The sequence below is a fragment of the Numenius arquata genome, chromosome 4 (assembly GCF_964106895.1).
Source record: "Numenius arquata chromosome 4, bNumArq3.hap1.1, whole genome shotgun sequence".
NCBI classification, from domain to species: Eukaryota; Metazoa; Chordata; class Aves; order Charadriiformes; family Scolopacidae; genus Numenius; species Numenius arquata.
In genome coordinates, this window is record NC_133579.1 from 57,379,701 (window position 1) to 57,407,470 (window position 27,770).

Below are 27,770 nucleotides of genomic sequence, written 5' to 3' on the forward strand. Positions count from 1 at the left end.
CTGCCTGTACAGTGTGGGCTGTTCAGTTATTTTAATTGTCTTCTGTTGAAGTCCTAAATAGTAATTTCTTATCTGAATAGAGCTATAGGGAATGGGATGAGGGTAAACAGGAAAAAGACATAATTACGTTGGTTTAAATTCACAGGACAGGTCACACCAAAAGATGTCCTTGTGTAAACAAGGCTTGTGTTTGTCCATACAGCTGGATTCAGCTGTGTCCATTGCTGACATCCATTGTCAGCAACAGATCATTTTTGTAGTATAGCCAAGGCTTTAAAACAAAGACAGTCATCAGTCTTGTGGCATAGCTCGGTGACAGAGGTGGCATTATACTGATGGACAAAGCAAAGTGGTTTTTTTTAGCCCTGTGTAGCAAGAAGAGGCAAGAATATTGGTTGATACAAGTGTTTTTCTGTATTTTTACTGCCAGCTGCTAAAGACTTACACTGAACCCATACCATACTTTGACCAACCTTGAAATACTGTTCCCTAAAGATCAAAATTGAAACACTGTGGTGAAACCTTTTTCATTTAAGGAACCACTGGCTTTTGTAAATTGTTGTTTGTACTTGTAAGTACTATTGTGGCACCAGTAACACATGTTTAAAAGTGAGTTTTCATATTTGGGAGACTCCTAGTTCTTTGTCACGTGTGCAGCTCTTAGGTGAGGAGTAGAAGTTGTACTGCGCAGGAGAGCTCTCTGACACCATTATTTATGGTGGTATTTGCAGAATAAAGCTGCACTTTATTGCTGCTGGGGGGGAAATTAAAAGCACAGTGACAGCTTTTTGGTGTTTGCAGTGGGTAGATCCAGGGCTCTTTGTAGTACATGTGCTATAGTTGTATACCACTTCTTTGAAACTGCACTTCAGTATGCCGTACTCGCGTGGAGACTGGAAAAAACCCACCACCAAACTGAAAACGCTGTAGGCCAGGGCTGCATAACTGAGGTTGCAACAGGAACTGGAAAAAAAGTCTTCCATTGGACTTTGTGGTTTGAGGTGCAAGGTTGAATTTGGCCTTACCCCGTTACTGCTCCTCTAGTATTACAGTGGGAGACATTGCAGTACAATGATTGACCATAAAGCGTTTAAAAAAGCGTATCCAGGGAATGGAGAAAGCTGCATGTTTCATCTTGTTTCTTTATATTTGTGATGATTAAAAATCCCAACTGAGAAGTGGACTTCAAAAAGGTACAAGATCTTGCTATGTGTTAGAGCTACCCTGCTGTCAAATTGCTTTATCTCTTGCTTCTCTGGCAAAGACAGACGTTGACTCTACAGCTTACGTTGTAGCTACCATAACTGAGAGGGCATCATACACCATCTTTCAATAAGGTCATTGCCCCAGCCATTTCCCCCATGTTATCAGTACTGGAAATGCAACAGGGGTTTCACATGAAAACAAGTGTTGCGAGTTTATGAAGTTTAGGATATGATGAGAAGACGTTGTAGAGGGCTTGGTCAGGGCAACAGCTTCTTGTGCCTGGGGAGTCATGAGCTGTGCTGCTTATGTTTTTTATTTTTATATGTGTATGTAAAGCATATAAAACAGTTATACTTTTTAAGTTTTCCAGAAGAGATCACCAAAGAAGCCATAATTAGCGTTTGATGCAGGTTCCACATGTATTAGAAAGCCGTTCCCTCTAGCATTACTACCACGCTGATTCTCTTCACTGTTTTTGTTGGAGCACAGGTCTGTTGAACCCAGTCTAGATAACTTTTCGGGGTATTTATTTACAGTGAAATGTCTTGGGGTTTGGTTTTTTTTCTTCCAGTGGAAACCCTACTTTGTGCAGATAATGTACCTTCCTCCAAATGCTTTTAATTTGACTGTGAAGGATATTCTAGTCAGCGTTTTCTTACCCGTTATCAGCTTATCTCTGCAGTGATTCCCCACAGTGAGTCAAGAAAACCCAATCCGTTATTAAAAACTGTATCATCTTTTAGAAAAATGCTTTGCTCTTAATAAACAATAGCAAACACGCATGCAGTCTTACTGCATTTCAGCCAATTGAAGATGATTGCAAGATAAAAATATTCTTTTATTGTTCGATTTGGGAACAATATAATTTCAGAATTTCAGTAGTCAACTTCAAAACAACTGATGAAAGTTTCTGGTGAACCAAAGAAAGTATTGTTAAGACATTGTTCTTCTTTGCCACTCTTCTTTGTTTTTCATCTTGTTCCTCTGTTCTCTTGGAATTTGTTACAGAACAGTATTGAGCAATGAAAACAGAAAAGTCTTTATTCCCTGCCTATGAGAAAAACTGTGTTTGTTTATATGAGTATTCCTTGTAACAATTCAGAAGTTAATTCTTCGAGCACTGTTTTGCTAGCAAAAAAGACTTCAATAAAATTAAAGCTGATTCCAGAATTAACACCTTTTAAAATGTGGTATGAACTTTTACAGTTATCTCTCTGGTAGAGGCATCATTCAGTATATGCCCCTTGCATGAAAAACGTAATGAAATTCTTCATATAACAAAGTGATTCCTTAAAAAAAAAACACACACAAAAAAAAAAACCCCAAACCAACAAAACAACTGACAAACAAAAAATAACCAGAACATACAACTTGTAAAAACAATCACTTTTAACTAGATTTGTTTCATGGGGCTTGATGATTTTAAGAAAGGATTTGCATCCTTTTTTGAGACAAGAGCAGAATTTGGATTTGTTTGTCTGCTTTATGGTTCACACTCAGAGTTACCAGTTCTCGTACTTCAGATATTTTTAGAGTAACATGCCTTGCTAAGAACTGCTGGGTGGCTTATTACTGTTCCTATCACATTCCAAACAAGTAGTTGGAGCAACAGTGTTATGTAAGCATTACACCTGAAATTACACATTTTCCCTTCTAATTTAAGGGGTGTCAGCGCTTTTTCATCTCTTCTGTTTTCAGTGTTATGAGAACTGTACTGTACCGGGCATGTTCTGGCACCATAAACAGACTTTATACCTAGCTTTCAGAAATGACCGCTCAGAATAGCCTATGAATAATTTTTGTCTAATACTACAAAGGGAAGAAAAATAGTAGCTACAGTAACAAAGGGACTGAACTAATCAAGTAACAAAAATTTGAGCATTTTAATGGCTGTGGGAGGACTGGATTATTAACGGTCACATTAAAGAAAAACACTGCACCGTCTGTTCCTCTGGCTGTGTGTTTATAATAGAGACCACTTATCCTGAGGCCTGTGTGGCTTGCATTGGAGAGGAAAAACAGGAAGAAAAAAAACTCCTTGGCCTTCCTTTCAGTGGGAAGCTACTTCACTTATGCCAGCAAAACCTGATGTCTCAAGGTTCAGGGTGCTTTATGGCAAGAGCTGTACCTCTGCCCAGAAGGTTGGGTGGTGTCTTCTTTATCAGTGTTCAGAAGCTCTTATAGACTGTCACTGGATACTGATTATGAGTTGTTGGGTTTTTCCTCTTTTTGTCCCTTAGACATGGTATTTGTGTGTTCCACATCCTAGCATGTGGGGCCAGTAAAAGTGCCAATGACAAAATGAAATGCAATGACAAAATTCTCTTGCAGTGAACAGCTGACAGAACATGTGACTGACTGAGCAATGTTTGTACAGTCCCAGAAGTCTAAAATGGTGGTGAAGTTGTTGGCTTCTCCTTCTTTGTTCTAAGCCATGCCTGCTCCAAATATGCCTCTCATCCTTTTGGCACTGGCCTCCTCCGTGCCCACAGTGTGCACTGCCTCGTACTGCTGTGTGGGTGGTGCTTTGTCATGTAGTTTGCTCCATGACTCTACTTTATGAAAGGATATTTTTAATAGTATTAGACAGAAAATATAAGGATTCTATACTGCAGTGTTGTTTTTATGGTTTTTGTTATTTTTTAAATAAAGACTAGTTAATAAGTAAAGCAGCAGGATGTAGTTCACTCAGCTGTATCCTAGAGATTTGGAAAGAGGCAGAGTTGCTGTAACTTGAATTTGCTGTCTATAGGTCTGAGTGGAATGATGTGTAGTGCTAGGTGGTATGTGTAGTGCTAGGTGGTATGATTTCTTTAGCCTCTATAGACTGTGTTTCTTTTTACCTTCCTCTTTCTAGAAACCAGTGCTAAACCCCCAAATCTCAGTTTTGGTTTTGTCACATTTTTATCACTCTTGGACAGTTTTCTAATTCATTGAGAAGAGATGAGTGCTTGGTGCTTTGCTGCTGTGATGTTTTTTCTCCAGTAAGATATAAACAGGATAACTCTTTCTTCTGCCATTTAATACCTGTTTTTGACCCTTGGAACCGAGGCTGGGTGGTGACTGTTATCCCCTCACCTCCACTCACTTGGGTATACTGACCAGTCATGCAGCAATATAGAAGACTTCTGCTCTATGCTTTTGCTGCCCTTACTTTCTAATTAAAGGACTAAACTAAAGTATATGTCAAATCTCTTACCTGTTTTTTCTGGTCATAGAGTATCTCATAACTTCATTGATGAAAATGAATCCACTTCGTTTACTAGTTTGATGAACCTTTGCGCTTTTCCTCTGGATAGCCATCTGTGGACTTGGTTTTAGCACTCTGGCAAAGCAAGGGATCGTGGCATAACTTGCAGCAATGATGTAAACTGTGTTAGATCAGCTATATGTGCCTACATTGGCTTCTGCTGTGCTTAGAAGTGGTTTATCTTGTACTAGTAGGGGTGAAGGAAATGGTCTTGTTTTATTACAGTATTAACATATCGGTGTACCTCTTGACTTCCAGGTTGCATCACAGCGCATAAGCTCAGTGGATCTTTCATGCTGCAGCCTGGAGCACCTGCCTGCCAACCTGTTTTATAGCCAAGACCTCACTCATCTCAATTTAAAGCAGAACTTCCTGCGGTTAAACCCTAGCCCATCCACAAGTAGAGCGCTTAGTGAATTACAAAGGTAAGGTGATATGGTTCTACTGGTCTTCTCCGCTCTTGGAGCCAAGTGACCACTGGTCTGCAGGAACTTTCCTAAAAAATTACTACCTTCTCTTGTGGAGGATTTGCCTGGCTGTAATGCTTCAGAAATTGGTTAACACTGTGTGTTAGAAACAGACTAGCTTTCATAAGAAACTTAATGTTTTTCTTGTAAATAGAAGTCTATTTTCAACCCAAAATGCAGTTTACAGAATGCGTTGTTTTTATCTACCTACTGAGGCCAGACAGTAGCTCTTCAGTCTTTGACTCACATGAATGAATATGAGTTGTTGAGCTGCCCATCAAAAGGGTGCATTCTAGGTAGGAACAGTACTGTGTGTGACTTTACTTAGTAGTTTTTTGTTACCACCCCCCCCCCAAGCAAAGAAACCCATGATTTATTAAGTTCAGCCTGATTCTTGTCCTCTTCCTGCTCAACCCTAATTCTTCCTACCTAGTAACTGTGACCTTCCAGTTCTTTCCATTGCAGCTCATCCAAGAATGTAATGAAATTGGGTAGACAGCAGCACGATCTGTGATCTGAATGATTTAATGTATGTGTCCTGTGGAACCAGCAGGCTTTCTGTATTCAGAAAGATGAATGTTTCCATATTGAATATAAAGCTGTGATTTTAATTTCAGTGGTAACTGAATTGTAGAGTACCTCAGGATTATATTTGTGGATGGTCCTGTTCAAATGAAATGTTTTAGACCATGTTTCTAAATCCCTTCCTCTTTGAAAAACAACTGAAAAATACAAGATGGATTATGCAGGCTGTTGTATTTTTATATAATTCCAATTTTGTTCTGGAAAAACAAAAAATTTGGCGTAATGGAAGATGAATGAACCCAGCAGGTCTGCTTCACAAACAAAGCAGGCAGGGATTCCAAGAGCTTATGAACACAGTCTGGAGAAGAATACTGGATGAAATGATGAAATGTTCTGCAAATGTCATATAGGTCTCCAGATAGCAAGTTGAATTTTAGCGTGTTAGGTGATAAACATAGACAAATAATGAATGTCTTAATTTTAATGAATTTTTATCTTCCTTACTTTTTAAATGTCAGAAAGTGTACAGAAGATACTTGATTATATTTTGTCCATGTACATACAGCTAATTCTGTTTCAGATTAGAAGACGCTTATAAATAATGTGATGGGCAGTGTTCATTGTCTATTTAATTTTCTCTTGGTACTGCAATTGTAGGAACAGTCGAAGAGTTAATAAACTGTTAAAATTTTTCTCGTTAAAGTGAGCCTGGACATGCAGGAGTGAAAGAGTTCAGGTGACCAACTAAAACTCTCCTGTTTTCTGAGATTCTGCATCAGAAAGATCTGGAGAAGTGGCATATACCCAAGGTGGTACAAAACAAGCATCTTGTTTTTTTGAGAGCTGGTACTATTCTGTCAGTGAATAATAGTCTACTCTGCCTCCATTGAGCTTGTCAAGAAGGCACAGGGGAGGTGTGTGAACTTCTGGAGCAAAAAAAAGAATGATTAAGAAGGTTACACAGCACTGTTTCAGTGGCTCAGAGCCAGTGCCTCATGAACTCCTGCCCCTTGGCACTGACCTTCCCTTTGCCACTGCTGATGTCCTCCAGCCTTATCTTCATCCAGCGCAGGTGGCATCACCCAGGCAGTGAGTAGCTGGAAGTATTCCTGTGCCAGTGAAAGGGGCTGTGGGAAGTGGTAGTTCCTGCTGAGAGTTAGGAAGAGCAGTGCCCCATTGATTATCTTTTGCATCTTTTGCTTTGAGCCAATTCAACTTCTACCGTAAGTCTGCTTTTCTGTAGTGAGTAAATATACAAATATCTAGCAAGAACGGAACACTGTACCTTTTTGAAATTATTAGTGAATCCCAGTATGAAACCATGTGCAAAGTAAGGGAAGCTCACTCATTCCTGGGAGCACAAGTTGTTAGTTGTCTGACTTTTTTTTTTTTTTTTCTTCTTTTTAATCCAATTTCATAAAAACATTTTGAGATCTTTTGGGGGTTACACAAGGTAAAACTTGCCTGGATAAACCAAAAGTCTTCTTTTGTTTGCCTGTGTTCTTTCAAACTACTGCAGAGCAAGTACAAAATCTCTGCTGTGCTGATCTGGTACTGTTGGCTTTTATACCAAATCCTCATTTGCTAAATTGCAGCCGCACACAGGGCACAGCACCAGTGAATCAAGCCCAGAAGTATTTAAGGTTCCAAAATAACCATGTGCTTGGATGTTGTGAACAAAATGCACTGGCATTCCTGGTATGATTTTTTGATTAAAATCTGGTTAGCGAGGCAGTCTAGGAAAATTTGTCTTCCTATAAGCAGCTCTTGGTGCTATCTGTTCCTCTTAGGAAATCACTTTAGGTGGTAATTTAACAAATGCTCATGAATGCTGGATTTCAAAACAGGAGGTATGTCAAAGACAGAAGAAAATACCAACTTTTCAGTTACCCATTGAGCAGGCTTACAAGCAGCTGCGTCATAGTAATGAGATGCTGCCACATGCACTGACTTGGAGGTACAGTCAGGACCAGATTGGGGAAAAAACCCGAGAATTCCTGCTTTTGCTTATGCAGTTACTTCTTTCAGTTGTTAAAATGATATAATTTATTGCATTTCTGAATAAAACATTTAGTCCTGCTCAATACATGGCATAAATGAAAAACCTCCATCTTGGGAACTAAATTGCTGGTGGCATGTAAAGGTTTGTAGAGGTGGAGATGCACTTTTTCCCCGGTAGCTACATTTTCGCTTGCTTTACTGTCCAATCAGACTTTAAGTTCTGTTGCTGCAGATACTCTGCAGCGGTGAACTTCTGTATCTTGACTGTCGGAATGTTGAAAGGTACATACAGCTACCTATATTTTTCCTACTTACCAGGGAATACATTTTTCATACTGCATATAAAAGTAGGCAGTCTGAAGATTTGTTTGTGTTGGAGAAAACACAGCAAATGTTGCTACTTGTTCTTCTTCACAGTAGCTTTTCTAAAATTATAGGAAAGGGAGTTTTTCCTTTGGGGGGGAGAGAGGAGTTTCCCCAGTTGAAATATTGCCCAACAGTTGCAGTATTAGAAGCGGCTGACATGTCTTGTGATAATATCCCCATTGAGTCAGAATTCCCCTTAAAGCCCTTGGTAATTCAGCTCCTGTATACAGCAAATAGAGCAATTGAAGACATCCTGTTGTCTTATCACAAATTTTATTGTTTACACTCTTGTAACGTTGGTTGGTGAGTTGTTTTTTTAAACCATAAAGTTGAGGTTTCTATGTACACTGTGTTCCCAAATTTCACTTTTCTCTTATCTACAATGCAGCTTCACAGCTCTCGTTCTGAAATGCAAACGAGTTCAGGCTTACTAGTTTTGCAGTGTGCTATTGCTCTAGGTTTGAAGCACATGAATAAACCTTAGTCTTTATTTACTGTTGCTCTGTTTCACTGGGCTAAGCACACTTTATAGGTAATTGTTTCAGTCAGTGCTGTTGGAAAAAATCTGTTGGCATCAAGAATACTGTTTGCTTGTTAATATTGAAAAGTAGGTTGTCAGTATATGGAATTTTAATATAAGCCTGTTGCAAATTTAAAAAAAAAAAAAAAAGAAGAAAGAAAGGGGGCTGTAATAAGCCACAAAGTTTGTTTTAACAATAAACAAAATGATGCTTGCCAATTTTATCTGAAGAACAAGTTGTTATTCTCATTGTGGTTGTTAATAATTAACAGTGATTATATGGATTTTTATCTTAAGATCAGTTGGTATCTTTTCTCTCCCAGAGCCTCTTTAGACATTAACTGTCTTCTCTGGCATCTCAGCTGAAACTCTTCTGGGCTATTGACAGTAACTTGACATAGCATCTATAGGGTATGAAAAGGCTAGAGGACTCTGAGATATTGATACAAGCATTTCTGAAATCCCTTGCTACTTCTAACTGTAGGATAGCTGGTTTTGTCTGAAAACCTGGAATTCAGGGGGTCCTCAAGCTAAACCCTCCTTACAAACCCATTGTGCAGTAAGTAGGTAATTCGAAATTCAGTCATTGCTCCTAGGTTCCCAGGCAGCAAGGGGGGAACAGTCTTAGCGACCCAACTGGTGTGAACCCAGCAAACAAGTTTGCTAGAAGTCAGGGTGAGATGTAGTTTGATCCTAGCTTGTCCCTGGAGATTGGGGAGTGGGGAAGAAAGTCTCCAGCGTGCCGCTTGGTTGGTCTCCAAGTGCATTGAAGTACTCCTTGGGTTTATTGCTTTTAGTGTATGAAACAGAGGTTAGAGAAGAAAATGGGATGAATTAACGACGTGCCAAATACACATCTTCACTCTTGCCAGGGCCCAGAGGGCACTGCCAGTAGATGCACTGGAAAAGATTTGAGTGTTTTCCTTTTTGGAGCTGTGGGGTTTTATTGTGTTTTTGTTTGTTTGTTTTTAGGATGCTTTTCTGAAAAGGAATTTCCTTTTAAATGCACACATTTATTGAAGTTAATTAAATGAATCTAGCTATTGTTGGGAGTGTGCTGCCATGAGGAATGGAGTGCCATTGCATGCTCCACAGTGTGGGAAGATGCTGGGAGCTTTCTCTCACACTGTGATGGTCTCAGAGCCAGGGAACCTTCCTTTTATACTCATTTCTTGTCTTTTACTTTAAGCCAAAGACTGAAGCATAGCCATCTAAGTAGTAGGGGAAGAAGAAGTTGGTGTGACATTTGACAACCAGAAGTCTACTAGTAACAAACTCCATCCAGTGTTTGCTATATTCTGGTGCTATGTTTATTTTCTCAGCTCTGTAGCCTTGGAACACTTTTTTGCTATTTATAAAACTAAAAAGACACTTGGAATATGTTGTTTATGTCACTTAATTGCTTTTGTTTTATTCAGCTTGTAAAGACATTGAAGGAAGAGTTTGATTTTGTTAGTGCATCTTTCCAAAACTGCATGACGTTGTGTTCTACATAGCTCCTGTGTCTGGACTCAAGAAAGTGTCCTCATGTGAATACTTGGCAAAAATCAGTGACATTTGATTAAAGAAAAATAAATTGCAAAATCAAATTGCTCCAAGTGACTAAGTGGGGAAGATTACAAAATTGGTTTAATGCCTGAAACATATTGGATTTTTTGAATTGTTTAAATTGGAACAGTGGACTCCTGAATAGTGGTAGGAGAAAAATAGATGGCACTAAGAAATACGCTATAAAATGGCATTTTTAAAAATAGTGTAGCCTGAAAGTAGAAAATGCAGTTATTAATTCGATTCAGTTTAGTGGAACTATTAGGCTAAGTACAGCAGTATCTCTTCCAAATAATGCTTCAAAAAGTAGTGAACATATTTATGTTTCAGTTATTGTGTATCAGCCTACTCCAGTTTACCTGTCTATTGCTTTCTGATACGGCTTCCAAAGTCAGGATTTCTTTTCATGTATTTAAACGTGTTTCAGTTTGGAAGCCCACCCCTAGCTAATGCTTTTGTATTTCAAGTATAAATTTTCAATATAGAAGGAGAATATATTTTCACTTCCTTTCTAGGAATTTTGTTCTTTCTCTGAGAATAGTCTTTCCCCCTAATGAAGCAGCATGTGCTAGGTGTGTGCAGAAATTGACAACTGCAAAGCACAGTAATGTAGGTTCAGATCATTTCCACTAACAAAACATACATTTTGTTTTCCTTGTCTTTATGGACTTCTTACAATTAATTTTGGCGCATAGACTCAAGTCTGTATGCCAGAACTGTTGTGCCTTTTATAGTTTTAAATGCGAGTAGAGGGGAGAGACATCAGGATGACTGTTCCTGGTTTGTTGGCATAAAGGGTAGTGAAGATACCAAAATTGCTGCTATCAGTCTGCTTTATTCTTCTTTTTTTTTTTTTTTCTTTTTCTCCCATGGGGTTTAAGAAAGGAAGAAGGAAATAGAAATTCAGATAAAACTATGTTTTCATGTATTCATTCAACTAATGGAGAAATTGATAGAGGGTGAATTTGTTCAAGTTTCTTCTGACTTGACCAGAATCAATCTTTGACCTCAAACTAAGTGACACGACATGTCACATGTCGCTGTTCCCTGACGTGACACTTCTCCATCGGTTTTTGTATGATGTGACGTGAGCTACTTGGTTTCTGGATGAACAGGAGTCTTGTCCAGAGAAACAGAATAGAAAACCACCAGCAGAGCTCCTCCTTCCTCTTCTCTGTATTATCTGTTGAAAACTCTTCTGTGCCCAACTTGGGGAGGGCTGGTCTTGACCTCAGTTAGATAAAGCCTTCACCTGCAGCATCCAAGTGAATCTCACTAGCCTTTGCAGAAACAGTCTACCTCTGTTCAGCTGTCTCGACAAATTTAGCAGGGCAAGAGGGCTGGAATAGTTCATTTCAATTGTCTTAACTAATTCAAGGCTTTTATAATGACACCTTTCTGGGAAGGGAAATGCTATGACGGTATTTCTGGCACTAGGCTGGCTGCACCCTTAGGCAATAAGGCTATGGATGGGGAATGTGATGCAACTGCAAAAAGGCAGTAAATTGGACCTTTTATTTCCAAGGAGAAAATTGGTATGTCAGGTTTATATGGAAATTCTCTTCATGATTAAGTTAGGAGCCAAAGTAGCAGGCATTCACGAAAGTGGCAAGTTGTAGTTCAGTTCCAACACTTGCCACAGCGCTGCTAGGCAAGTGCCATCAATCTGCTCGGAAATGGTGCTGAAGCTGAGGGACAGTTGTGCTGCTGCTTGAAATGATGTTTAGCTGCAACCACAGCATGGTCATGAAACAGCCCAAATACTGGAGATAGTATTGGGAAAGTGATGTTTTTTGTTAAACTGAGTCCCTTATTAAGCCACGTCTTCTGGTTTTGGTGTTGTAAAATACTACTTTTTAATTGCTTGTGGTAAAAATAGGGCAAGACTGGTTTTGTCAGACGAGTCTGTTACGGCTGCATTTCAATGAGTGTATGGCCATTTCAAATATACTATTCCTTCCCCTCCAAACATAGTGGAATACAAATGCTGTTCTGTGTAATGGAAATTCCTCTGCTGTGCACATCGGGTGGACCTGAATTTGAAATTAGCGTGTCAGTTCATTGCTTTGCTGTGATACAAACTTCTCTTGTTAGTCCCTCTCCTCATTTTGCGTTATGTACGTCAAACTAAAACCATTCCTGAAGTGGCAGCTTCAGGATTAAGTAAGTGGGCATTTTGGGGCTCAATTATAGCAATTAGTGTGCAGTCATATTGCATGTTTAAACCCAAGGGTTGACATGTTAACATTTTGCTCTAGCTTAAAGTAGGGCTATTTTTGGTCAGAGAAGTGACTGTTTATATATTGGTTGTTACAATAAAAGCTTAGTAAGCTAACTGAACATAGCATGTTGAGACATGCTATTCTTCAGGTTGACTTTTTTAACAGATAACAAAGTCTAGAACCAGGGAAGGAGGGAGAAAAGGAAGGAAAGCATATGTATGGACTTGATATAAGGTTATTACGCTGTTGTGCCTCAAACGAGCAGTGTTGTGCCTTTTTTTTCTTTCTAGCAATGCCATGGGGGCAGCATTGATGTGTGCCTCTACTTCTGGTAGGACTAAAGATTTGGGTGTGAGAAAACAGCAAAGATGTTGCTCTGTAAAATCTATTTAAAGACTGACACTGCAAAGTCAGCAACAGCAGAAAACTTGAAGTCTGCAAAATACTTCTCTCCTACCTTATTTATATTGATGCTACAAGTGATACTGGTGCTACTGACTGTAAATCTCTCTAGATGTAAGAAGTGCTATAAACAATTCAGCATTTTAAATGTGCAGCGTGGCAGTGCTCCATAATGGAAGTGCACCAACCCATTTGTGATGTGGAGAGTGGGAAGTGAGTGGCTAAAGATGAGAAGTAGATCTAGATCTGAACTTAGAGTAAACGCCCGCTAGTTTGGCTTAGTAATGTTCCATACTTCACAGTGCTCCATGAGAAGAAATGCAGCTTTAGCATTTTGTAAATGAACATGTTTACAAAGGAGGAAGAAAACACTTCTTTCCTGCTAGTTGTCTTAAACCGATCTCTTAACTTTAACTAAGCTTATGATGTCTGTCTTTCATCTTGTCTTTAAATATGATTTAACAATAAACTTTCCTTTGTGGATTATTTGACACACACTTCTAGTGCATTTTCAGCTTCTGTATGAGTATATTCAGTACTGAATGTACTGCTCATCCTCCCTGACATACTATACAGACCTGTTAATTGGTTCAGTTCATGCCTTTAGTAATTAGATTACTCACAGAAGACCCGTAATAAACACACATTAAAATATATGTTAGGGTAGTAGAGGTGTAATCTAGCTACATTTTGGGGGGTGGGTGATTTATGTTTTTTTCCTCTTCGATGCAGGACAACTATACATGAGAAGGTGTGCAGAAAGCCTTGAAGCTGAACACTGCACTGGAATTGGTTAATGTATTTCTTAGCTTCCTTCACCACCACCACTGCTGCCCCCCACCCCAGTTCTCTTTCCTTTGTGTATTAGCTTGATCTTCTGTCATTTTATCTCAAGATTGTACTTGGGGTCTTCTAGTTGACTGTAGTTTTCCCTTGTTTAGTGGGCAAAAGCCCTGAGACTGTTCTTCTGAGACTCCAGAGCAGCACAGGTAAAGGCTGTAGCCTTGGTGTTGATGATTAAATGAGTTAATTCCTTTTTTCATGGTTGACTTGAAAATTAGAATGGTTGCATTTTGATATTTCTTCAGCATCTTAGTTATTTTGACTTAATCTTCCTGTCTTCACTGGTATTTTTGCAATTACTTTTTTTTTTTTCCCCAGTATTTAGGTAATTGCTAAAGGCCCCAGAGTCCACTACTTAGAGCACTCTTGTTTGTATTTGCAGTTGACTTTGGGGAAGATGTGGGACAGCTGTTCCACCACAGAATCACCCCAGATTTCAAGGCAGTATATCTGTGGCCTAAATCTACAGTTACCTTCAAGATAAATGCAGGATAGTGCGTTTCAGTTCTCGGGTCTAGATTTTTAAGCCCTTTCTCTTAAAATAGAGGAATATGAAGGTAAAGTGTTTAAAATGTGCATTTTTTTTTTTTTCTGGCTAGCAGCCCTCATTAACATCAGCTAGCTTACCCTAGCCGCCTTTTTATTTTACAGTTCTCCCTCTAGAGATGCATTAGTCATTGTTTCTGCACAGTAGCATTTTTTTCCCTGCAGCAGTAATTTGATTGCAAGATTTCATTTAGTCTCCATCTAACTATGTTCCAAACTTCTTCTGCCTCCAGCATGGCACAGGGTGTTCAAAATCTGTGATAACTCTGGCCATGATTTTTCCATTATTTTTTTTCTGCCATCTTTGCACGAAAATGCCAATAGACAGCACAGCATTCCTTTGCTTGCTGCAAGCCTGTGTAAACTTTAAGTGTGTTCATAGCATGTCTTTTGGGGTAAAATCCGCACTTCACTTACAACCCCCACTGAAATACAATATGAAGGTGCTACTTAAGCTTTCATGTTGAGTTTTAGTCAGTGACATGAGTTTTATTTAGGCAATACTAACGGTGTGTGCCAGTTGATTGCAGTAGCTGGTAAGGTTTTTTAGCATCTTCCGGTGTTAAAACTCTTTAACCTTTTAATGCTTGATGTGTTTTCTGGCCATGAGAGGACAAAATGCTTTGAGGTAGGAACGTGCTGGGCTGGTGCAGAGGCTGCGGATGCGCTGACATACGCTGTCCAAGATTACTTTCGTGTGGAATAGCAACGTTCATAGGTGCAGTTTTGCTTCCATCGCTGTGTTATATAAAAGCCTGCTTGCACAAATAAAGGACTTAAGCCTTAATGAAGGGAAAATGAAGTCCAAACAAAATGTCGTGGTGTAAACCATGCCAGAAAAGAAACTTCCTCCCATCTATCGGAATCTGACACAGATCTTTTCATTCATCCTTTTACTTGCCTTTAGGCATACCTCCCAGTGGTTGTTAGGCAACCATAATAACATTGCTGAACATGCAGCTTGGCTAATTGGATTGTCCCTTTCTTGCATTTTTTGTTCAGACAATCTTGGTCATCTTTAATAAGGCAAGCATATGTAAGTTGCTTGTTGGCTTATGTGAGAGTTCTGTGACATGTCAGGGACAAAATTTTGAAATCTAGGTGAGCTTTGATATCATACTTAATCAAGAGCGTAAATTTGCCTGTGTCACTACAGAAGTGTTGCTAAATTCTGTTTTAATTTAGCACATTACCCAGTTGTGTTCAAACCAGCCTATTCTGATGAGTGTTTTTGGTTCAAAGGCAGTATCTACTCACATGAACAGAGCTGAGCTGCATCACAAAAATGTAGTGTTCAAATAAGCTGAGAATTTCCTGCACCCTGTAACGTGTGCCACTAGGGTAGCCTTACTAGCAAGAAATGTGTTCAGAAAAATAGCAATGCTTTAGTACAGGATAAGATGCCACAGAAGAAATGACACATATCATAAGTTTGGCAAGGGTTTTTGTTCCTTGTTGCATTCAAGGGAATATATATTTAGCGTGTTGTTGAGGAGGGTTTGTTTCTCTATACCAGCTTAACATGAGTGAATTCCTGCAAGTGGTGTTGAACTTGAGTGTCTAGTAGTTTCCCTGGTCGTCCTGAGTACATAAACTAAAAATGCATGTGATTTGCATTTGCATAACCAAACTTACCTTGTGTTAAATATTGCAAGGCAACTTGGTGTGGTTTATGCTCCACTTATTTGTCTCCTTTATTTTTTTATTTTTTCTTATCTCGTAGATTCACCAAGTTGAAGAGCCTTAACCTTTCCAATAATAATTTAGGAGACTTCCCACTGGCAGTCTGCAGTATCCCAACACTGACTGAACTCAACGTGTCCTGCAATGCCCTCAGAAGTGTTCCAGCAGTTGTAGGCGAGATGCACAAGCAAGTACTTTCTTAAAACTTAATGTACACAGCCTGATAATAAAGGCAACCAGCAGTGTCATGACTCTGTACCTAATCTTGCTACGAGGAACAGTTTAAACTTACTGGGTTTTGTCAGAGCAGACTGGCTTGTAGATCCAGTTGTGAGCTGCAGATGGAGGGAAAGCACACTTTGTGTCTTGAAGCTCTTCCAGTCCCCAGCAGTTGACACAAGGATCACCTTCACGGTTAAGAAAATCGTTAAACCTCCTTCCTTGTGTGATTCAGTCACCACAAAAGTCACAGTTCTGGACATGTTTGAAGACATGATGCAACTATGAAATGTAGACTGTGTTAGATAGTCATAGAATCATAGAATGGTTAGAGTTGGAAGGGACCTTAAAAATCATCTAGTTCCAACCCCCCTGCCATGGGCAGGGACACCTCCCACTAGAGCAGGTTGCTTAAAGCCCCATCCAGCCTGGTCTTGAACACCTCCAGGGATGGGGCCTCCACAGCTTCCCTGGGCAACCTGTTCCAGTGCCTCACTACCCTTACAGTAAAGAATTTCCTCCTAATATCTAACATAAATCTCCCCTCTTCCAATTTAAAACCATTACCCCTTGTCCTGTCACTACATTTCCTGACAAAGAGTCCCTCTCTGGCTCTCCTGTGGGCGCCCTTCAGATATTGGAAGGCCGCTACGAGGTCTCCCTGGAGCCTTCTCTTCTCCAGGCTGAACATCCCTAGCTCTCTCAGCCTGTCTTCTTAAGGGAGGTGCTCCATCCCTCTGATCATCCTTGTGGCCCTCCGCTGGACCTGCTCCAACAGGTCCATGTCCCTACCGTGTCGTCAAGGCTTTTAATTATTTGGTTGGTATCTTCTGTAGCAGATGTTAAGGAGTTATTCCGTAACACTTTTCTATCTTCTCCCCTTTTGTATATTTTATGTCACTGTAACTGCAGCAGATTTGTGTATTTATAGGAAGGAAATGTGATTTAACAGGTCACTCACTCTCTTCGCTCTCCCTTTCCCTTCCCCGCTTTTAATAGCTTGCAGACGTTTTTGCTGGATGGCAACTTTCTCCAGTCCCTTCCTGATGAATTGGAGCATATGCATCAGCTCAGCTATGTGAGTCTGTCCTTCAATGAATTCACCAACATTCCAGGGGTGCTGGAGAAGCTAACTGCCATGGATAAGCTCTGTATGGCAGGAAACTGCATGGATACCCTGAACCTACAGGTGTTAAAAAGGATGCCTCATATTAAGCATGTGGATCTAAGGTAGGTATTTGGAAAAGGGGGAAAATTAGTGAGTCTAGATTATTGGTGTTGAAATGATTTCTCCTTGGCTGTCAGAATAGCTCCTGGGGATCAATCTCTTGTGTTAGTCTATTGAACCGTGGTTTTGGCAGACTTACGGAACTCATAGCACTTGCCGTGACTTAGCACTCTTCTTTGGGGAAGAGGTAGCATTTAGGGGGACAAATAGATAGGAAAATTTTGGGGGAAATTAATATTTACACCAAAAGATCAAACAAAACAGAGCCTGGCACACTGATGATTCCTGCAGTTCTTGTTGCTGCAGTGTTAATACAACAGAAATTATAGTCCCTGACCCAATAAAGCTTCTGTCTGAAATGTTACAGATGTGTGAGATGAGGAAAAGGGCAATGAAGGTGAAAGGACAAAAATAAATATTTTAATGTTTCTTGGTATGTTAAAAAGCAAACTCCACCATGAGTAACATTATTTTATTGATGCCCTCAGCAGAGTCTAAACAAATCCTTATTAAAAATGGTTCTGGTGTGAGGTGGTTCTTTATTCTTACAGTCTTTGGGGAAGCCAGCTTCTGTAGTCATCTGGGCAAGGCTCAGTTTCAGAGCCTGGACCATGAGGTCCAAATAATGATGAATTTTGGAACTATTCAACTAAAACTTGGTGTGCCATACTGCTGTGTAGCTGTCACACTTTGCAATCGAGGAAGGGCTAACAGATGATGCAAAACCAGCTAAATTAAATATATGAAAATAATAAATATATGAAATCTGAAGTATTTATGGTGGGGTTGAAATAAGTCTGTGTGTTTGTATGCATGTTAAAAGCAAATAAATAAATAAATTCGGCCTCAGAATAGGGATGCTGTCTGTGGCTGAGCTGGCCATTGTCTGCTGCATCCCTTCTGCAGCGAGCAGTGAACAGTGGTTCTTTGTAACACTACCTAGAATAGTAAATGTCAGACGTTGTTTGTAAATTGGCCTTGCTGCACAGTGAAGTGCTTTGCTTCAGTGAAATCAGAAGGAAGCACTGCTTGTAAATTAAAAACAAAAAGGTTGTGGTGTTAGAGGGGACATACTACCCGTTTTAACTGGAAAATGTAATTACTCTGAAAACACAACTGTTGCACAGAAAGCAACTCTTTGAAAGCAAGAGAAAGAACAGAACTGTAGATATTTGCCCTTATCTTCACTAGGGAGGCTTCATGGGCCAGCAGAAGTTACTATACTGTTTTTAGTGTTCTGCCCAGAGCTGGGCATTTGAACTCTTTGGAGTGCTCTACAGTCTCAAACATTTCTTGGTTATAGATAGTGTCATTCAGTTGTAACTTCTGGGGAAGTTGCCGAGTATTAGTAGCGTCAATGCACTGCAGTGAAGATGTGATAAAGCCTGTTCTCTTTATCTGACAGACCCACTTGTCTGGGGGTTTTTGTTTTGTTTTCTTTCAACACTCATTTTCAGGTCTCTGAATTTGCTTACTGTGGAAGATGGTGATGCGAGACATGAATATATAAGAATTCATAAATCTCAATTTGGCCTTTCAATGTGGCAAGAGATTCCAATATCTGCTAGTTACTCATATCTGTCAGGCTTTTCTAGCAGATGTTCATGATAGGCCAGCAGGAACTGTAGAGGTTTTGTTCTTTTCCAAACTATCGGGCACAAACAACAGCCAGATCATCTTTTATTTTTATAAGCACAATAACAGTAATACTTACATTCTTGAAGAGTTTTTTTATCAGTAGTTTTCAAAGTAGTTTGGAAGGAGCTTGGTGTCATCATTCCTTTGTCACGATGGGTAAAACAACAGAGTGGATCCATCCTGCTTTTAAAATACTATAACAAAGGGGAAAATATTTAAAATCAACCTTGACCAGAACATGGAGGCATGCTAGCTTAATCCAGTGCAATTGGTTGTAGAGTGAGCATTGGTTTGTCCGCAGGAGTCTGCCACATAACTACACTTAATCTCCTTTTTTTGTCTGCAAGATTGAATTCAATTAGGAGATTGGAGGCCGCTGAAATAGATTTTCTACATCATGTGACCCAGCTGGATCTCAGAGACAACAAACTTGGGGAGCTGGATGCAACAGTTTTTAACAATGTTGAAGTGTTACACTGTGAACGGAATCAACTGGTGACCCTCAAAATCAGTGGATATTTTCTCAAAGCGCTGTATGCTTCCTCGAATGGTAAGTGCGTTTTCAGGTTTTCAGGGCAGCTGCGGTGTTGTCATCTGACTTCTGGTTTCATACCTGGTTCTCTGTGGGATGCTTGTAGAGTGCAGTGGATGGAATCAGGAGGCTCTTGACGCGTCCCTTGGATAAAAGGGTTTCATGTGTGCTGTGTCGTGCCACTGGCAGTTCTGACCTTCAAAAGTAACTTTCAGATAACACTGGGCTACTAATTTGGAGGTCTCAAAACTGTGAAACTCTTAGAATTTGGGTTGAAATTCATCTTTATGTCAGCAGGGGAGGGGTCTTGAAGTTGTCAGTTCTTTGGGTTGTATTAATGTGTTGCTTTACTAAGACAAATAAGGAATTTATTGCTTCTTTCCAGAGTTGAGAAAGTTTGAACAGGTGTCTGTTTGTGAGACAAATGAAAATAATACATGTTTTTGCTACTACTTCTAGCTGCTTAACCTGTCCAGAAAGCTACAAAATCTATGAGTAACTTCATTTGTATTCAATAATAAAAATAATGCGGCCTTTTCCAGTTGAATAACTCCTGTGTTCCATGAATAGAATTTGTTTGATCTGTCTGTGACTTAAAATATTCAGTTTTCACCACCATTTTTATTGTTTGGAATAGATTGGTATGGAATAAACAAAATGCAAGCTCAGAGAGCTGTGAGTTTGATGAACAGTCTGAACTGCCTTTAAAAGGCTGTCATCTTACCGATATCCAAGCCTATGCCTTCATTAAGTATTCATGCCAGGATCTTTGTAGCTGAGAAAAGTTAACATAATCTGAGCATGTGCTGTGCAATGTGATCTGAGAACCCAAGTCAACCTGTATCTTGCAGTCAACTGCCTATTTGGTCCAGGGGATCCTCTCTTTGCACCTTCAGCCACCTTGTTTTAGTCTCATCTTCCAAAGGAACCACGATGCTTGTTACGCTTTCACTTCAGTGGATTTTCTGTAGGCGTAAATAAATGTCTGCTGGTTTTGCTTTAACCTTAATGCTAGGCATTAGCTACCTAAAAACCTTAGGATATGAAATATTATTGAGGCAATAAAAATACAACATTACTAGCAGTAGGTGAGATGTTATGAAAGGTCTGTAAGGCTGCCTGGCAACCAGGAACTCTACAGGGATGCAAAGGCTCATGTATTGTGTTGAAAAATACTCTGGAACTTGCCATGACCTGGAGGACTCTGGGCTATCCTGTAGCTTGCTGTTCTGGAGTGGGGAGTCTCCCTTCCCATGCCTGTACCTTTATTGACCAGTGAATAAAAAAGTATAACAGGTTTGTGACTGACTGTTCTGGGCAGAGGGTGGCAGAGGTGAAGTTACAGCTCTGGGACAAAAATGGAAAATAAGACTTTTTTCATGAAACTTTTACAGTTCTCTAGTCTCTCTGATCAGTTACGCAGTGTCTGTCATAGCAAGTACAACATAATATAGCAAATGTACTCACATGTAATTAAGAAACAAAACTCAGTTCACAAAGGTCCAGATCCTCAGAAGTTTTTTAGGTTACTGATTTGTTCTGAAATCTGGTGATGTTAGCTGCTTGAAGTAACTCTTAGGGAACAGCCATTGAGGTGCAAATCTTTATCACCACTTCTGGTTTTATGTATTTTTTTCCCCCTAGAACTTGTTCACCTTGATGTGTATCCAGTTCCTAATTGCCTGGCTTACATGGATATTTCTAGGTAAGAGTATGTTTTTTCTTGGGCCTATAAAATATATATCAATGAGGTTTATGGAAAAATGATGCTCACTGGTGTTGTAGTGGGAGGGAGTGGAATTGGACCTCGAGATGCAAGAAGACTGATTTTCAGAGCTAGAGGATGGGCTTTTTTCTACTGTCCGGTTCTTACCTGTTTCCTTTTTATAGATTTACTTTTTAATTTTTTTAGTACTAAAAGCAAAATATGGCTTTATATCCCTGACTGAAAGATTTCCTATCTTATAGAGATATAACACAGTGATTCAAACCAATATTAGATAAGTACAGAAGTTCCTTTCTGGGTATGTCTGTGGCACAAGCCCAGCGTAGGTGACGGTTTGATAGTTTACTCATCAGTTCAGCAGCTCCAGAAGCTCAGCGTATTTCTCTGTAGCCCTGGCTGCTGTAGGGATCTCTGCAGTTGCCATTTGAATGCATCTGTAAATCTTACCTCAACGAAGGAGATAGGATAAGGAAAGAAATTGAAAAGGGAGTGTTTTAATTTGGTTTACCATTAGAGGACTGAATCAGGAAAACACTTGGTACATGTGCTTAATGTCTGTCTTATTTAAAGAATTACTCATCTGCACGTTGGAGTGATAATCTCATTCATTAAAAAGCCTACTTACAGCACTTGTAAGGTGTTGAGGGTGATTGTAACAATTAGTGAGTTAACCTGGGCAAGTGGCCATCAACTTCAAAGTTTCATCAACTGTGAGTCACACCTGTTGTGTACCTAAGTGTAACACAGGTGTGACTAAATAAGTGTGATTTATTGAAAAGCATTGTTTGTAAAGCTGCGTTCTCCATTTAGCTATAAATGAAATTGGTGCAGAATGCATGATTTTGATCACAAAACACTTTTTGTGCCTCGGTTCAGTGATGGCATTGTAACTAAATGGGTAGGGTGTTTTTAGCTTCTTGGCTTGCTTGGAATTTGGGAAATCCATCTGAGATTGAACAGGAGGCTATCTGAGGGGTTGAGTTGCTATCGCATATTTTGGTTAAAGGCTATTGCATGAATAAACTGTAGGATACAAGGACATGACTGAGCATGAACACTGATTTATGTTCATGCCGTGTAAGGGTCCTATTCCTGAACCTCAAGTCTCTGAGTGCCCAAACGTTATTTTCTGCCCAGTTTTACATCTGTGTATGCTGACTGAAGTAGTGGTTATGTGAATGCACATGCACACAATCCCCATGCATTCTGTGCTGCTAATTTTTGTCTTTAAGGCAGGATACATGGGTGCCTCGCTGTGCCTAGCTGCGTGTTTTCAGTGCAATATTTGGAAAAACTTACCTCTAAGAACTTAATTTTTATAAGGGCTAATTTCTGTGAAGACAAATGCAAGAAATGCAAAACACTTGACTTCAAAGATACGCGAAAGATATTTTGCTTTATTCAGTGAGATTAGCTGATGAGTGGTAGAGTGGGTTTCAGGATTGAATTTATGGGGGATCGGAGAAGTGTGTTTCAACTATGTAGGGTGTGAATATCTTCTGGGGAGTATCTCACAAATTTTCTTCTCCATGGAGAGACTTCTCCATCCTCGATACTTTGATACTCATAATACTTCTTCCCAGATAATTGGGAAGCACCTTTTTCTGTTTTCTTAGTGGGTGCACATCTAGGGAGATAATACTGCTGTTAGCTTTCTTGCCCCCTTACTCAGGACCTTACTGCACTGGTAGTGCCCTAGGAGAAGGAGGGATGATACATAATATGTTTCCTATGAGATTGTATCCGATTTATTTCCTGCAGGTTTCTGTATCTCTCTTGAGGCTGTATTCCTAATAGCCTTTACATCTCAATTATCATTTAGTTATACCTCTTTGTGTTCTTTATTCATAGAAATCACCTGGAAAACCTGCCTGAGTGGGTATGTGACAGCAGGAAACTGGAAGTGTTGGATGTAGGCCACAATCAGATACGTGAGCTGCCTGCTCGGTGAGTCTTGCAGACCAGTTGCACAATGTGGAACAGGATAAGCAATTCAGAAATAATTGCTGATTCAGTGTTTAGCTTGTTCCAGTGACTGTCAGGCCCATTTTATCTTCTGTTTGATTTTATTTTTACCTTGTGGGGTGTCGTCATGCCTCAAGCTTACACCCAGCCTTTCTTCTTTTACTTTCATGCAGAGAAAGCAGTGCCTTTGAACTCCAGGTGGAAGTTTTGAAGCTGTTCATGTGGCTGTTCAGGCAGGAAAGCCCTTCATTTTTAATACTGAATATTAATTATTTACAGCCGTAACTTTGCATGACAGTTTAGAGATCCAGAACTTATAATTTAGTTTCAGTGTTGCCTAGAGTCTCCAGTTCACAGCCTTGTTGCAGTGAAAAAGGGTTGAGAGGAGAAGGCCTCAAGCAAGCAAACTCCTGCAAGTAGAGCAGTCATCTTCACTACAAAGATGATCTCTTTTCCAGGAGTCTAAACTTAAAATTGATACATACAAATGATAGAAAACCAAGTGAACAGGAAGGAAAATAGGACTTGAGTTTATATAATGAGTGGCTCTTACTAGGATTTTTTTCTAGAGAAACCTGTTGCAGGTGAGTATACTGATCAGGTGCTGCTATTGAGAATTTTTTAAGTCCCTGACTTCACTGGAAGAGAGTTGTCATCCTTGGCTGCTCTGTAGGCTTCAGAAGAGGTCTTGTGAAGGAGGGAGAACATATTAGACAGAAAGGGTGAAATTGCGTGGGGATGTGCAGAGCCATTGAAGATTGTAGACAAGCTAGTTTGTGAGCTATTAAATAATTTCCTTATGGAGCTGTACAGCACAGAAGAGCATCAGAAACCAAAAAGGATAGTTTTGTCTGGGTCAGATGAATGTGCCATATGGTGTACACTGGCAGGTTTAGTGTCAGAAATGGAAAGAGAATACATTTCAGAAATTTGGGCAGAAAAGAATGTGAGGAGATTTACCGAACAAACTAATGGGCTAGCATGAAGACTATTAATCCTGCTGTTTTTTCACACAAAGTGAAACTGCGCCTACTCAGAAGGTGGGGGGAGCAAAAGTTCATTTGCCTTTCATTTGCACTTCATAACAGCAAGGACTATCAAGGCATACCAGATATCTTTGGGAGATTAATGATTAGCTGAAATTAGGTACAGTCAACATCCCACTTGTCTCTCCTGCCATCTTATCATTAACCCCAGGAAACAGCTTATCTTTGAAAGCTCTTCTTTGTAGTATGTGTCTAGATAGCTTAGCTCCTAATAAGTCAGTTCAATTTTAAGGCCCAGTTCAAAACACAGGCTTTGAAGGTCTGTTAAACTTTGAGGAAATTTGAGTCTGGATTCAAATGCAAATGGCTCAAGCGTATAGACCTACTGTTAAGTATCAGGTAAATATTAGTGCCCAGTAAGTGTGTTCATGTGCGCTGCTGTGTGCTTTTCCTTCTACATAGAATAGCACTCTGAAAACCTGTGAAGTGAGTGAGCAGAACTCTCCTAGGAGGATGCTTGCAACTCTAACCACAAATGTTCAAGCCTTGACTGACCAGCAGTTTCCTGGAAGGCTGAAGGTTTCACCTAATCTAAACAAACTCTCGTTGATGCTATGTGTATTTGCCTCTTGAAACTGGAAAAACAATCCTTGAAGACAAAGAGTTGAAGCATTTGAGATAGAGGACTGTGTACTAATATTTGTCTCAATTAAAGAGAACGGGAACAACGTACACTGGGCTGTAATGCAGACATTTCTGCTTTAAAAGTAACAAAAAGGGTACTTGGTCTTGGCTATGCAGGACACATTCATTGTCATACAACTGGTGTTGCCAAAGATTCCCCAAAGAAAATGGAAATGCTTCAGTTAAGAGTTGCCAAAATTACCTTGCTGCCACCAATGAACAGATGTCTGTATGTATTTTTGTTCCTTTTTGTCTGCTTTTTTAAAAGATCAATTTGTATTCAACATTGCGTTGTCTTGAACAGTCGCCTACCAAAGGAATTGGTTGAATGCTTTCACCAGAGCATGTTTTTTCAGGGATGCTGAGTGACATGCTTGTCCTTATAACTTCTTAATCCCATGAAAACTTCCAGTGGGAGTTGGGCAAGTGGGAAAGCTGCCCATAGCGAAGGGCAGTCCCAGCATCCTGGTTCCCCACCAAGCTTGAGAACTAGGTGCCCGGGCTCATCAGGAGCATGCTTAGTTAAATGCTGGTGGTTCAGTCTCTCTTCAGGCAGCCCAGTTCCTTTGGTGCTTGTGTAACTTGGAAAACAAGAGAAAACAAAAAATAACCCAAAGACTTACTCAGTTCTTCTCAATTATTTATAAAATATATTTTCTTGGAAAAGCTAATTGTTAAAGGTTTTGCCATGATTTGAACTTCTTTTATTTTAAAATGGCACTGCCCCCACCCATCCAAAAAAATCCCCAATGTGATAAATCTTTTTGGAGACATTGTCAACCAATTCTGCTTTTCCCTCGAATGTTTGGCGTTGATGATACTGGCCAGTTTTGATTAGGAAACAAAGTAGAATAGAAAGGCAAGTCCATAACTGAGAGCAATTTCCAACTAAAAGTGGAGTGAAACAAAAATGGTTAAATGACAAAAACATAATAGATACACTTACCACTGTTATGGTAAGTCTTTTCACCGTGCGTTCAGCCTTCTGGAATGACACGGCTGGCTGTTGACTTGTATCCATGGTCATAATGCAGACAATCCAACCAACTGAGATAACTGTTAACGCTGGCACACAGATACGGAGTATGACTGTATCTGTCAAGGGGAAAATACTCAGCATACTTCATTGATTATTTTGGCACAATAATCTGATGACCTGATGTATTGTAGGGAAGGGGCAGGGAGGCTCTTTATGTGTATTTGGGTCATTGTAACAGAGGGAAGAAGATTTTTGCTTCAATGCTGAGTAATTTGAGAGTCTTTGAAGCAGGTCAGCATGATGCACAGGCTCACCAGATTAAAAAGTGCGGTAGTGGGAATGTAAGACAGGCGGCATATGAAGAATAATCTTTTTTTCTTAAATTGTTGAAAGTGATTCTCATTCAAAATCAAGAGTTGCTCCATTTTTGAGGTCTTTAGGTGCAGATTTTAAACTCCTTATTACTTGTTTTTACTGCAAATTTTAGCTTTATTATTTGATCAAAACAGCTGCTTGGTTTTGTCTCTGTGCATGGCCCTTTTCTCCCGCTCCACTTCTCCCCCAGCCCCCTAAAAAATGGAGCAGGGGGATGGGAGTCCAGGTCATCTATCGCTTGTAAAAGCTCAAGAAAGTAAAGCCGATTAGATAAATTTCATTCGCTGTAGAACTGGAAAGGAGGCTTTATGTTAGTCTGGTATTAACAAGAGAGGAAAATGGGGGGGTGGGGAATTGCACTGGATTATGACTCAGCACATGATGAATAGAGCACTATGAAGCTTGTGAGGTGACTGGTGATTTCACCTACACTTCTGAAGTTCTCCCGTTAGCCGGGGGGATCCCACATGTGCAGTTTTCTGCAGCCATTCTTAGCAATTACCTCCTTCACCATAGTGCTTCTATATTCATGTTTAATACAGTGCAATAAGATATCTCTTTCTCACTAATTTCACTCCTGAATCATCCCTAATCCTCCTTCCCTGTCTCTGAACAACCTTTTCAAGAAGTTGGTGGAGAGTGGGAAGGTATTCCTGGATCTGTGCGTAATTAATACCATGTCTGCCGATCAGTTGGCTGAATCATGTTCTTTGTAACGAACTGTGATAACACACCTAAATTCTCAAAGCATCTCTTTGGTTTAGATTTTTCTCATTTTTGCTGTTTTTTATTTCTCTAAGGTTGTTTTACAATAGTAGCTTGCGTAAGCTGCTGGCAGGACATAACATGTTAGGAAGGCTTCCAGATCGGCTCGAGCGAACACAAGTGGAGGTCCTGGACGTGCAACACAACCAGCTCGTTGAACTGCCCTCTAACCTGCTTTTGAAAGCAGACAGGTAAATATAAAGAAATTTGATCTCGACTTGCATGCGAGGAACCTTGCTTTGTGTGTTACTTCCTAGATGAAAGGGTAATCTGAGGTTCCCCTAATTTGAAAATTCCCAAGCCTTATGTGGTAGGAACAGATGTCTGCCCAACTCACCAAAACACATTCTTTTTATTCTGGTTTTGTTGCCTTATATGGTTGCTTCTTTTTCCCCACCAAGCTCCTGCTGAACACCTACTCCTTGAAATCTAGCTGGAAAGTGAAGCACATGCTATTTTCTACTACATACATTGAGATGGGTTAGTGGCAGTTTCTTTAAATACATATTTCTTAGGCTTGTTTGATGGAGTGTGAAAGCTTTTTTTTTCCCCTTCAGTCAGAGGCTAGAACTTATTTATACCTGACAAACAAAACAAAATCTGTGCATAAGGCTGTCAGAGTATCTCAGTTATTCCCCTGTCCTTGCTTTGTGAATTTTTTTTTATGCTTTTCAGATGTTTGTCACTAATTTAGCTGGTGTCACCACTTGATCTGCTTTCTGGATTCTTATTTTTATGCTGCTGTTTCTTTACGCTCACAGTCTTCATAATCTTTCTTCCTGAGTATGAACATACATGATTCTATATCTTGTGAAGTGGCTGTAACTGAGATATGGGAGGTTGGCAGCATAGTCTGGGGATGGTGGATGGGCTTGTCCCACTTGGTGTCAGCCTTCCTTGTACCTCTGCGCTTCCACATATAGTCATGGGATTTTTGAGTGCTCAACCCATGCATAATTTAACACACAGAGAGATTGTGTGCTGTGGGGTTTTATTTCTGATCCTCGCTGTGACGAAAGGAATTCGTGGCTCCTGGTTTTCTTGAGAGGTGGAGAAGCGAAAGTAGTGGTGATCTCACTGTCACAGCTCCTCAC

General features: G+C 39.9%; 1 protein-coding gene across 1 annotated transcript in view; it reads left to right on the forward strand.

Annotated features, from left to right (window-relative positions):
- The window catches only part of PHLPP1 (PH domain and leucine rich repeat protein phosphatase 1), a 142,848-nt gene that overhangs the window by 88,807 nt on the left and 26,271 nt on the right, over positions 1-27,770 (forward strand). Inside the window, exons 4-10 of the mRNA XM_074146390.1 lie at positions 4,715-4,881; positions 15,620-15,766; positions 16,798-17,028; positions 19,012-19,214; positions 20,841-20,901; positions 22,774-22,869; positions 26,712-26,867. Coding sequence (XP_074002491.1) covers positions 4,715-4,881; positions 15,620-15,766; positions 16,798-17,028; positions 19,012-19,214; positions 20,841-20,901; positions 22,774-22,869; positions 26,712-26,867 — 1,061 coding nt within the window. The remainder of the gene's footprint in view (positions 1-4,714; positions 4,882-15,619; positions 15,767-16,797; positions 17,029-19,011; positions 19,215-20,840; positions 20,902-22,773; positions 22,870-26,711; positions 26,868-27,770) is intronic.